General features: G+C 44.6%; 1 protein-coding gene across 1 annotated transcript in view; it reads right to left on the bottom strand.

Moving 5' to 3' along the window:
* Positions 1 to 13,436, bottom strand: part of GAP43 (growth associated protein 43) — a 74,606-nt gene that overhangs the window by 24,994 nt on the left and 36,176 nt on the right. The window contains exon 2 of the mRNA XM_054043646.1: positions 10,168 to 10,774. Coding sequence (XP_053899621.1) covers positions 10,168 to 10,774 — 607 coding nt within the window. The remainder of the gene's footprint in view (positions 1 to 10,167; positions 10,775 to 13,436) is intronic.

Genomic DNA, 13,436 nt, shown 5'->3' on the forward strand with positions numbered 1-13,436 from the left:
GCCAATCATGTGGCTCAATACAAGATTTATGCAGCATTTTTACAAAAGGGAGAATGATAAAGTCAGGAAAGGGACCTGGAGATCACTATAGAGAGCTCAATAAAGACCTCAGCACAATGTGCAGCTGCAGTCAAAAAAGCAAAGATGTTAGGATGCACATGGAATAGGATGGAGAGCAATACAGAAGATATGAAAATGCCATTACAAAATCTGTGATGCAGCCTCCCCTGGAACATTGTGTGCAGTACTGGTCACCCCATCTCAAAAAGGCTGGACTGGAGAATGCTTAGAGAAGAATTACCAGAATGATCAATAGCCTGAAAAAGATCATATATGAAAATACTGGGAATGTTTCTCATAGAAAGGAGATGAATAAGAGGGGACATGATAAAAATGAATGGCCTAGAGAAGATAGATTGGGACCTTCTGTTATCCCTGTCTTATAATACAAGAACAAGAAGACATTTGATGTAATTAAAGTGTGGCAAATTTCACACAACATGTGATTAAACTGTGCAACTCACTGCCACAGGAAGGTGTTGAGGCCAAGAATTTAGCAAGATTCAGAAAGGGATTTATAGTTATATAGCTGTCAAGAATATCCTGAGTTATCATAATAGCAGAAATATTCAAAGGGATATTAAATCTCCTGCTTCACGGTTTAAGACAATGTCTAGCTATCAGAGATCAGGATGAGCCCTAATATAGGGGGCAGATTAACCCACATCTGCCTGCTGTGGCATTCTTACACCTTCCTTTGAAGCATCTGGGACTAGCCACTGTTAAAGGGTGGATACTGGACATGATGGATTTTGGCTGTAATGCAGGCTGGCAATTCCTATGTTCCTATGCAGCCATTTGCATGGCCGCATAATTTCAGAGCGCATAGGTCCACCTTAGCCGAGTCCATGGAGCTGCTGCATGGATTGGAAGTGATCAAGGAATGTTCATCTAATCTGATCACACTGACTGGGTGGAATTTGCCTAAGCCTATCATTTTATGGAGGAATTAGTGCTTTCACCTTAAAGGAATTGCAGCACAAAGTGCAGAGCTGTCTAACCCTGACGGCTCTCTTGGATTTGCTCCTTTGACTAATAAATCCCAACTGATACTTGATATGCTTAGTGTTCAGCTGCAACATTCAGCCTAGCAGCTCTTGGTATACAGAGAATCCATGGCTGCAGTGCCCTGCATGGCCATGACTGTACGGCATGCAGCAGCGATCACTCTATCTGTCTAGCATTGATTTTATATTGCCAACCATCACCTTAGTATAGGAGTGCCTTCCATTTAAAATCAATAGCAATAGTGAAGTGTGTAGTGGACTTTGTGGCGTCTCTGGCATTTTTCCCTTTTTGGGGTCAATACTCTGCATGGGCTAGAGGGTTTTGTTTTGTTTTTGGTTGGTAGGAATAAAAGGGGGTTGCTTGTATTGCGAGCATCACGGTCGAAAGGCTTTCTCAACGATAGCTAGGCTCTTGGCGTCACCTGATCTCTTTGGGAAGATTGTTCCTTAGCCAGATCCCATATAGTTATTACTAAACACAGTTATTACCAAGAATATAAGCAGGGCTTGAACTCAGGTCCTTCTGCTCCTAACATACAACTCCAACACACATTGTTTAAGGAGAACCTCATTCAGTGATAGTTTTAGTGTACACACTGGAGCAGGTAGAACGCTCCATCCTGTAAAGGAGAAGCGGGGGGCCACATAGGGATCATGTACTCTGGAATATTGCGGTATGCTGCATATTAGCTCCAAATACACCAAGTTTCTGTCCACAAATCTGCTACAAACCTTCGGAAGATGTGGTGTCGGATGTCCCCTTGCTCTGCATCTTGTGTAGTCATTTGCACCAGTGCAAAATGTGTCCATAAGCATTTTACACCCACTTTGCACTGATGCAAATGACTACAGAGCCCAGGCCAAGCCGGGGAAGCTAATGATCCAACCAGCAAACCAAATCCAGTGATGAATCCTGGTCACATGCCACCTGAGGCACATTACGCATATGCTAGGAAGAAGACTACAGTGCAACAGAAAATCAGGCTCAGGCTTTATAGTGCTGGGGCATGCTATGAGCAATGCTAATGTTTGTTCTTAGCTTGTAACTATAGAGCATTACAGTAGACAAGAAGTGCTGGCAAACTAGCTTGCAGGTTACAATTACACCACTGTTCCCCTGGGGAAATGTGCTGGCATCACTTTCCTATGCTGCTTTGTGTAGATGCAGAGATAAGTAATTGAAATAAGTATGCTAAAGATGCTCTGTATCGTGCCAGTGATGCATAGACCAATGCTAACATCTCAGTTACACACTCTAATCCTCCAGTGTAGATCAGTGTAGCAAGTACATTACAATAGACAGCCCTGCCCATAGGCAAATCTCTATATAGGCAATGCTCCCTAGGTTGTTCCTGGGTCAATATTCTGATACAACTCAAAACAAAGCTTTTACATCTTGAAAAGTATCCCTGGAAACTTGCATTCTCTAAGGAAGTGAGCGGAAGTGGTGACTGCCAGTGTGTATGGCTCCTGGGATGTAGAGCCCTCTGGGAACTGCAAACCTGCTAGACTTGTAAAGTTGTAACGGGGAGACTGCTCCATTTTAAGGCTATTTCACCAAGCAGGAGAGCATTCTTCATTTCTGTACAAAGGAAAATCAATTTGCTTCCTTAGGTACATTTACTAGTTGAGATTTCTGTGCTTCATTGTATTCTTACCTGGTGTTCTAAGAGTGCTTTTGATGTGAGGGTGAGCCAAATTCAGAGTTGAGTTTTAGACAATCTAGGAAAGACAAAAGGGAGTCTAAACTGGTGTGACTCGCACCTTGTCCTGCACCCCACCATGTGCATGTTACACCAGCTATCATAGACTCCCTCAGACCAACCAGACTGGAGTCTGATCTCTCTTTGCACCTGTCTAAATCTGGAGTAAATCCACTGACTTCAATGGAGAAACTCCAGATTTAAACCAATGCAACTGAGAGTAGCATATGGCTCGCTTAATTAGTCCATGGCCACACTACAAACTTTGGTTGACACACGTTATGTTGGTATGCAGACACCAACGTTTTTATATTACCCAGGCATAAGCATACTTGGCTGCTTGTGCGGTGATGTGTGTACGCACCAGAAGGGCGTGTGTTGATGCAAAGTACGGTAGACAATCGGTAGGTATCCCAGCATGCCATGCGCTGCCATCCAGCACAATACATTTTGGACCATTTTGACAATGTTTTGTGGGATAGTAATAACTCGCCCTGAGATCTCTGGGAGATAGAGGTCAAATTCCCAGCATGCAATTTTCTCCATCCCATAATGCCATCCATATCCCTTAGTTTTTAAGCTTTTTTAAACCAATCCCACAATCCCATGCAGCACTTTTCAGTCTCTGCCATCTCTGAGAGAATCATGGTGCCCACAGAGTTCTGCACTATTCTCCTGAATTGCAATTACACAAGGCATGAGTCTCCTGTATTTGCAGATCCTCAGGAAGTAATGCAACAACCGGGGACATGAGGATTTCTTCAAGGACCGTTTGCGGCGGGACATAGCGAAAACCCATTCAAGTTTGGTGGTGGTGTTCACAGAGCAGCTGCAGCTGGTGGAGAACTGCTTCTGGGCTTGAGAAATGAGCATTCACTGGTGGGATAGCATCATAATGCAGGTTTGGGATGACGAGCATTGGCTGCCGAACTTTCAGATGCGAAAAGCCACATTCCTGGATCTGTGTACTGAGCGTGGCCTACCCTTCAGCTCAGGGGCACTAGAATGAGAGCTGCATTGACAGTGGAGAACCAAGTGTCGATCGCACTCTGGAAGCTTGCAACGCTGGATTGTTACTGGTCAGTGGCAAATAATTTTGGTGTTGAAAAATCCACAGTGGGTGCCACTGTCATGCAAATGTGCAGGACCCATTAATCGTCTCCTGCTATGCAGGACTGTGACTCTCAGCAATGTATGGGAAATAGCGGATGGATTTGCAGCAGTAGAGTTCTCCAACTGCGGTGGGGCAATAGATGCATCTCTCTATTTTGGCACCAGAGCACCATGCCACAGAGTACATCAACAGAAAGGGCTACTTCTATGGTTATGCGAGCATTGGCGGATCACTGGGGACACTTCACCAACATCAGTGTTGCCTGGTCAGGGAAGGTGCATGATTTAAGAACACAGGACTGTTCAGAAAGCTGCAATTAGGGACATTCTTTTCCAACTTGCAGATTACCTTTGGTGATACTGAAATGCCAATAGTGATTTTGGGGAGCCAGCCTACCCCCTTGCTCCCCAGCTCATGAAGCTGTACACTGGCCACCTCCACAGCACCAGAGAAAGATCTGTGAATCAAAGGGGGAAAAGCTGCCACCAGCGTGGAGGGCAAAGGTGGAGAGACTGCCTGCTGACTTTGAACAGCCAGACCCAAGGGCTATTCCAAGAGCCAGACTTGGAGCTATGTGGTTGTGGGAGGCTTTGAAAGAGCACTTTAACTATCAGTCACAGTAGTATGCTCTGCCAGAGTGTTCTCTGGGCCTGGAGCTTTGCGTGCTGCTAAGAATTGTATAGTGTTTGCTGTATATTAATAAATGTGACAGGTGTTTTCCTTAAGCCATGAATTCTGTGGTGCTTGGGGTGCATTTACAAGTGCCGTTTGCTTTGAGTGCCGCTATGCATTCTGCAATATGTGTTGTGAGTTAATAAAGATAATTTGGTTGTCCCAAAATTGAACTTTATTGAGTAGAAAAAAAAAAACAGTGCAGAAAATCCGTGGGCAAAGAAACCATAGGCAATGGTATACAAATTTTCAACATAACTTAATGGGGTGAAAAATTAGAAATATAAAGGAAATAAATGTTTATGTCCATGTGAGTAAATAAATGTAGTCCATTGTGGCTACGCATACATGAGTCGTGGTGCTCACAGGTCATTGTGTGTGAAGCTGTGGGTTTCTTTGCTGTATCCTGGAGTGGAATGTGGTAGGGATAATGATGTGGCCCATGATGCCTTGTGGTATGTTGGCAGTTAGGGAGCAGCGATAGTGGAGTGCTCCAAGGACTGCAAAAGTGGAGAGTCCAGGATTTTTGGACCTGTAGGTCAGTCAGGGTCTGCAGCATTTGGGTTTACTGCCTGAGAAGACTCATTATGTCCTGGTGCATTTCCCGCTCTTACACCTGCTGAGACTCCTGGACTTTTCCTTTTCTCTCTGTCTTTCTCCATACTGTCAGTCATATTGGCCTTCCAGGCCCTTCATTCATGGGCTGATGCAGCACGGCCTGCAGGAACTTGTTGAATGTGTTCTCCTTAGTCCTCTTCTTTTTCCTGCTCATCAGGGCCAGGCATTCAGCGGGTGTGGCGGGGCATCCCTCCAGGCTGCCATACCAGAAGCTGCTGATAAAAACAGACAGATGTACCATTGGATTTATATCCACATGGGAAAGGGAAAGATAAATTTCAAAACACCCTTCCCTGATTCCCACAAACACTTTTAATGAGAAATGCTTATTGACACTTCAGCTTTGGAGCGCCTCTGCACAGCACTGCTCTCCAGCCCCAGCCAGGGTGAGTATGGCCCACCAGGGGCGATGGGAGTGGGCAAGGATTATCTGTTGCATGAAGCTATAACATTTCAGACCCTATTCCAGTCCCTATTTCAGGGTACGAGTATAGGACAATGGCACTGGATATTGGCACCATTTCCCACAGCCAGTGGTGATTTTAGCTGGTATCTCACTCCTGATGGTCATAAAGGCACAGAGAGCACAGCTGCTGCTAGCATCCTTAAGCCACCCAGGTCTGTATGCTGCTATCTGTGGACTGCAGTGGTGCCAACTGAACTCATTGCAGAGTAGCGTAGGAAAGTGTCCTACCATGGAGGAAGAAATAAGGCTGCCATCCCTAGAAACCTTCAGGAGAGGATTGCAAAGGACCTCCATGCAAGTTTCATGGAGACCTCTCAGGAGGATATATGGGACATGCCTATATACCTAAACAAAGAGCTCTGCATGAACACATTCACCCCGCCACCTAGTCCAATAGGGGTATGAAAAGCAGATGCCAACTCTACCTCTGTTTATTGTACCACTATCTCTTCTCATATGAGTAAAACAATGAAAAGTCGATACCTGTGTCTTAGTAACTTGGGGATGGGCCGGGCGCCATCTTTAAATGTCAACAGTTTAAGGAAAAATGCATGCACACACTTACCTGAATTCCCTTCCCCTTCATCAGGCTCACCCGCACTTGCTTGGCGGGACTGGCTACACTGTGGCAGAATTTCAAACGGGTCTGGTTCACAGCATGGCTGGAGTTCCCAGCCACATCTCCCTCCTCCTCACACTTCACAGCAAGGGTCACTGTCTTGGGCTTCTCTGAGGTTCCGCGGTGTTCTGCTGGGTGCCCGTGGAGTCTCTGCGAAGTACGGCATGCAGTTCATTGTAGAAGCAGCAGGTGTGCAGTTCAGCACCAGATCTACTGCATTCCCTGACCTTGTGGTATCCCTGGCAAAATTCCTTCTGCTGATCCCTGTTGTACCCCTTTCCCTGTATCCCCTTGCATTCTGCTCATAGGTGTCCACATTTCTATGGGTGGTCAATAGTTGTGCCTCTTCTCCCAACAGGCCCAGGAGATCCAGTACTTCCAGTGTAGTCCAGGCAGGAGCACATCCAGTATCTTTCGGTGTGCGTGGAGCCGGCATGGTTGGTGGCGCGCCTGTTGCACTCAACAAAGGTGAGACGCTTGGTGTGCTTACGAGGTGGGCAATCAGGAAAAGACATTTCAAAAATATGCAGGGGCCTTAAAGGGGTGGGGTCGTGGGTGGCTTCTGGTCTCTGTGACCCTTGGACAGCAGAGTTTAAAATTGTGACCAAAGCGATCACTATCTCAGGGAATGGGGCACTGTGGAGGACTGTTAGGGTCGACACAGGTGTTTACACTTGCACTGCATTGACCTCAGTAGATTGACAATGGTTCCATGCCATTTGGGGAAGCGGTTTTACTGTGTCGTTGTAACAGGCACTTACATCACCGGGAGACAAATCTGAGTGCAGAGACATGCACATATAGGTGAATGCAAGGCAACTTATGTTGACCTAACTTTGTAGTATAGACTAGGCTTTAGACATGCACCTCCTTACCAATATGTAACATAGATACTCCTTACACTTCCCTGCTGACTTTGTCCCACTGAGTAGAACACAGTTGAAGGGGCCAGAAGCCAGGAATGTGGCAAGAAAAGCAACAAACAGGAGAGTATGAGGAAGTGTAAATTTAAGTAGGCCACCTCCTAGTTTAACTTACATCTTCTCCCAGCTCCTCAGCTTGTAAGTGACATCAACATACACCTACACACAGGGGAAGGGTATGAGGGGGTCTAGGATTCTAACTTAGGTCAGCCTCTGAATTTGGCCCCGTGTCTCATTCATGCCTTATCCTGGGTAAAACCCCACATCTTTGCTTCATGGTCCAGCAGCCCTAATCAGAATTATTTAGAAGGTGCTTTATAATAAAAATTCAGGGAACCCTAAGGCACCAAGTAAATTAATACTGGACACCGGATTGCTTGGTTAAAGCCAGTTTCCAAAGCAGTTACCTAAAAGACAAGATTAATAGAGTGTCTAGGGCTGAACAGTCGGGGGATGATGAGTGTGTTAGTGGAGTAAATACTGTTCTGGAGGAGCCGCCCCATTTGCTGTTCACTGCAGAAATGTTTAATTTTAAGCACTACAGGTAATGCAATTTAGTTAATTGATTAACTCATTCATTCATTCATTCATTCATTCATTCTGTCTTTCCTTTTCTTTCTTTCACTCAGATGCAGAGGCAAAAGACCTCCCAAGGATGTAGGTCAAATGCCCTCATCCACTGCTAGTGGTACCACAGGAACATACCCATAGATGAGGTGATGAGTGTAGCAAAATTCTACCCAAATGAATAACACCACACAAATGTGGAATGACCTGCACTTACTCTTCATAGTAGTAGCAGCCAAGCATGCCATGGCAATGAGCCAACCAACGACGCTGGCCAGTAGCCAATTTGATTTATTTATTGTTGGCAGCCTCACACTGCATAGTTCGGTGCTAGTCTTCGACCACAGAAATGATAAAAGATGAACTTTGAAAGCCAAGAGAATGACTTCAGGGAGAAATAGCCTGAAAGAGGAGATTTTGAGAAAAGCTGGAGAGATCGGTCCCTGGACTGGCAGAGTGCTGGAGTGACAGATGTTTAGTAGTCCTCGCTCTTTCATGGATGACCAAGCCACCACAGCACTGCTGGGAGTTGGCAGGATAATGCGTAACTAAATGATGACTGGAGGGACATGGTCACCGTCTATGAATCTAGAAAGGGAGTAAACACCAAGGAAGGAGAAGCATTGTTTAGAGGGATATGGGGGAGTGATAGGATGCAATTAGGAAAAGAAAAATGTAGGCTGTGTATCAGGGAACAGTTCCTAGCCGTGAGATCTAGGAAACACTGGACACTCCATTGTGGTAGCCCTATTGTTGTGAAAGCCCTTCACAGCTAGACTAGGCAAAGTACTGTGGAACATATTTAGACTTGGAAGGATTAGAAAACGTCGATTTCACCTTATGCACACAAACAGATGAAAAAATATGACAGACAGAATAAGAAAAATGTCACTTGAGAACTTAGAGTTTGATTTAAGGCTATTTGCTTTGTATATTTTGACACGTGATGTTGACAATTTTTGTTTTAATGGTTGTAAAGCCTTAACTTTTTGAATCTCAGTATCTACCATCATTAAATAATTATCTGACCCCCCCACACCCACATAATTCCCCAAAACTGTGAACATTTAAATTAATAAAAATTGAAAAAGGCTTACAAATAAACATGGATATTGACAGTCAAAATTATATTAAAAAAAAATCTAATTCTGCCACGCCTAAATACCTATTGCAGGGAACAATCCCACATCAGGGAAATGGATAAAAAGACATATTGGATCTTTTTTTCCACTCTAATTTCTGTGATCCTAGGACACACCAATTGTGTGAATTTGTGATTGGAAAAGCTGATCAAATAGTGGGAAAGGAGATTTTGTTACCAATATTCATTAGCATTCCAAAGGGAATTTTGATTTGACCGTGGTCACAAATCTTCTGCATTTGCTTTCTGAAAAAACTCGAGAGCTTGAGTTCCGCTAGCAAGAATATCGAATGAATATGAATAAAAAGCAAATGTTTTGCTTGAATATTCAAATATTCACTGAAAGCTAATTTTAAAAAGTGTATATGCAATGGTGAAATTTACAACTCACTCTGTGTTGGCAAACTAAGCTATTTACTTATGTTAGAGCATGAACTGCAAATTGTATATTCAATTGTAATGTTCACAATTCCAATGATCTGCAGGCCAAGAAATATTTACTGAAGAAATTTGCAAATAATTTAGAATACCGATTAGGTGCAAGAATATTGTAAACAGTTCACTGACAACCGGCGAACAAAATAGATGAAAATAATCAAATCAATATCTGCTGTAATAAATTACTTAGCTCTGATTATTACAATGGAGCTGATGCATGTTTGTCCTCACTATTAAAGGGGATGATAACATCCAAACGAAAAGGATGTTACACCTGTGCCAGATGAGTGCAGAGTGGGTGTAAAATTTTACCCAATCAAGATTCCCTGGTTGCTCACACCAGTGATAGCATTTTACACCCACTTTGCAGAGGTGTAAATGTTGACACAAAGGGCAAAACAGTGGAGAATCAGGCCCTAAAGAATCAAAGTTGAGGGCATGAATTCAGGGGGTTGTCTCTGGGCAAGCCCAAGGTAAATGAGGGTAAAAAAAATCCCTTCAGAGTCTGCTTTCACCATAGATCTCGATTCAGACTCTTGTTACACTCAAAAGATTCCCTGCACTGGAGTCCGTCTCCTCCCTCCCGCCCCCCGCCCATTTAGCCATATCCCATATCATACAGCTTCCATAGGTATTTCCACAAGCTCAGGGGTCTATTATGAAAATCTCTCTCACCTTTCCCTGAAACACGAAGATGACTGGACTGGTCATTACCCACCTTTCTTCCTCCCTTACTAACTGCTTACCACTCTATCTTTGACACTCCAGGGAACCACAGGGAGGCAAGGGGCATTTCACAGTCCATTTAGAGAGAGCCCTGCTCCTTGACATCCACTTACCTGTCTTCTCTTCGGTTTGGCTGCTCTCCGCCGTCTCCGTTTGTGCTGTTGCCTTGGCAGTAGCATCCTCTGCAGCAGTGGTGGTGACAGCAGCAGGCACATCGGCTTGTTTAGGCTCCTCTTTGTCTTGGGCTTCATCAGCCTTCAAGGACGGCGAGTTATCAGTGGAAGCTTTAGTGGCACTTTCCGTTTCGGTGGCAGTGGGAGCGGGCTTCTCCTCCGAGGAGGAGGCGGGAGTGGCTGCCTGCGGGGCTGGCTGCTCTGAGCCAGCGTCAGCAGTGCCTTCTCCCTGCTTCTCCTCTGAGGGAGCGCTGCCATCTTTGCTGCCCTCTGCAGGCAGGGCGCTGTCAGACGGAGTAGCTTCTGTGGCAGCAGAAGCGTCGCTCTCTTTGTTCTCTGCCACACCATCAGACGGGGCCTCATCCTTCTTCTCAGCAGCCTCAGCATCGGCCGCTTGGACATCTCCCTTCTTCTCCCCCTTGAGCTTTTTCCTTGTTATGTGTCCGCGGAAGCTGGCCTGGATTTTGGTGGCTGCCTTATGAGCTTTATCTTCTGGTTTGATGCCATCTTGCTCAATCTTTTGGTCAACGTCATCATTTTTTTCAACCTTTAAAGAGAAAGGGAGAGAAAAAAAGGAGTCAGATAAAGAATTTTACACATGCAGTGAAACCTCGTTTCATTGATAGCATCTCACCCACCCTTCTCTAGGCTGGGCAAGGCCTGTCAAGAGTCGAGCACGTGCTAGAGCAGCACCCTTATCTCCATGGGGCAGCAATGTGGCAAAACAACCACATTGTTGTTTATATGCGTGTGTGTGTGTGTTATTTTGCATATTCACTTCATACAGAAGTCAGATCCTGTCCTTCAATTTAGCAACTTCACAGCAGACCCCAGAACAAAGTTGTTTTAACCTGGTGGATTCAGGCTCATGAGGTTCTCCCCTACACAGGAAGATTCTTCAGCGGTATCCAGCTAGGGCTGCGCAAAAATGTTGAATTCTTTTCTGTGGAAAATAGCCAATGAAATAAAATTGCATTTCCCTTAACATTTCCCCCCAAAATGTCCCCACTGTTTGATGGAATGATCTGAAACGAACGTTCGTTTGGAACTGATTTGAAACCAATAAAAAGAATTTAGATTTGATTTGAAGCACCTTTTTTCTAGGGTTTACTTATTTATTTGGGTTTTTTCAGAAGGAGAAGAAAAAAAACTTTTTTTTGTTTATATACAATTTGATTCAAACTGTTTTTTTTTTCTTATTTTGAATCATTTCACTGAAAATTCAGAAAATGTAAATCAATATGAAAGCGTTTGTAAAACTGTGGGTATTGTTCAAAAAGTCATTTTTTTGTTGAAAAACCTTTTTGATAAAAATGCACTGACTAGTCCTATATACAACACTTGCAGTGGCTCCAGAACCACCCCCCTGACCTAAGCATAGGGGCATGGCCAGGGGAAAAGGAGTGTAGGGATATCCCAACACCCTAACAATATCTGGCCACAACAGTGTCCCTTGGAGTTATGCAAAGGTGATTCAAAGCCACTTTTTCAGCCAATCAGCTGGGCCGAGTACTCTTCGGCTGCAGCAGAGGACCTGAGCTAATTTGTTTGCCTCTCTTTAATTTCATGTGATTTTTTCCCCCTATTAATTTGTGATATTTACCAGATATTTGCTATCAGTTTAGAAATGTTCGTTCTCTATTTATTTTTACTGACTCTTCAAATCCACCACCCCTCCACCCTAAAAAAGCAACCCACACTACTTTCAGGGTGGCTTTGTGTAAGGCCTTGGGACTAGCAGTGTTGAGTTCGGTGTCAGTGGTGTCTTTTGCCCGGGGGGGAATTCCACTGAAGGGTTATACAGATGACACACAGACATACAAATACTCCCTCTCTCACACACACTCACACAATATATGCCTCACAAATGCTGCATCTACAACCACCCTCTCTTTCCCCTAGTCTCATCTGCTTGTGCTTTCAAAGCCAGGTTCATTGAAAGGAAAATAAGTAGATAGTGATAATTCATCCAGTGTTACAAGATAATTAGTATCTCTATTAATTCCTCTTGAGCAGAGGGCCACATACACCACTTATGTCATAATCCCCATGTTGAAGTCTTAAGAAGAAATACAATGCCATACAGGCCTCTTGCTGGTCTCATGCATCAGGGTAGATTTTACCCTTTAATGGCTCCTTTCACTCTATGATACATACTGTACGTCTATTGATAATTTACCAGCACTTGAGTAGGTAACAGTTCAACTGCATATTGACAAGGGGATACTTCTCCATCAATATTCCAATCCAGTAGTTATCAAAAGAGCTATTAAAGAGCAGAGGCAAGCTGGTAATGCAATGGCCTCTACACTATCAATACATGCCTTCAAACACCAGGGCCTGGGCTACATTTAAAGCTTAGGTCAACAGAGCTACAGAGCTCAGAGGTGTGAAAATTCCACATCCGTGAGGGCCACCTGTGCCGACCTAAACCCCAGTGTAGCTGGAGCTAGGTCAACAGAAAGATACCTCAGTGCACAAGAATGAGCGTGCAGCCAGATTGCACCCACACAAATTTGAGTATGGGGAGTGGCCACGCCCACATGAATATGTGACAGTGAGCACAGGCTGAGCACATACATCAGTGTCATCCACATCAATATGAAAATGAGCATGAGGGACCGCGCCCACATCAATGTGAGAGAATAAGTGTGGGGACTGCCCATACAACATCACTGTGTCACAGCATCTGTCCACACCACAAGCCCCTACAGCTGCACATTCTTCCATCAACCTAGCTACTAAACCCCAGGGTTGTGAGTTCAATCCTTGAGGGGGCCACTGAGGGATTGGGGGCAAAAATCAGTACTTGGTCCAGCTAGTGAAGGCAGGGGGCTGGACTCAATGACCTTTCAGGGTCCCTTCCAGTTCTGTGAGATATAGATAGGAGGGGGCTAGGTCAACCTAACTACATTGCACCACACATGAAATTTTTCACAGCCCTGAGTGATGCAGCTAGGCTGACCTAAGTTTTAGATCGCCTGGAACTGACATGACTTAGATAATATCTTTCATTGGACCAGCTTCTAATGGTGAGAGAAACAAAAGCTTTCAAGTCACACACAGCTTTTCTCTCTCACCAACAGCAGTTGGTGCAATAAAAAGATACCTCGCCACCTTGTCTCTCTAAGTTTTAGGTGTAAACTAGGCCAGAGTGAGTGTGGGAAGTAACCACACCTGCAACAACACGTGCACGTGAGCATGGGGAT

Source organism: Malaclemys terrapin, chromosome 1 (assembly GCF_027887155.1).
Source record: "Malaclemys terrapin pileata isolate rMalTer1 chromosome 1, rMalTer1.hap1, whole genome shotgun sequence".
In the NCBI taxonomy this organism is placed as follows: Eukaryota; Metazoa; Chordata; order Testudines; family Emydidae; genus Malaclemys; species Malaclemys terrapin.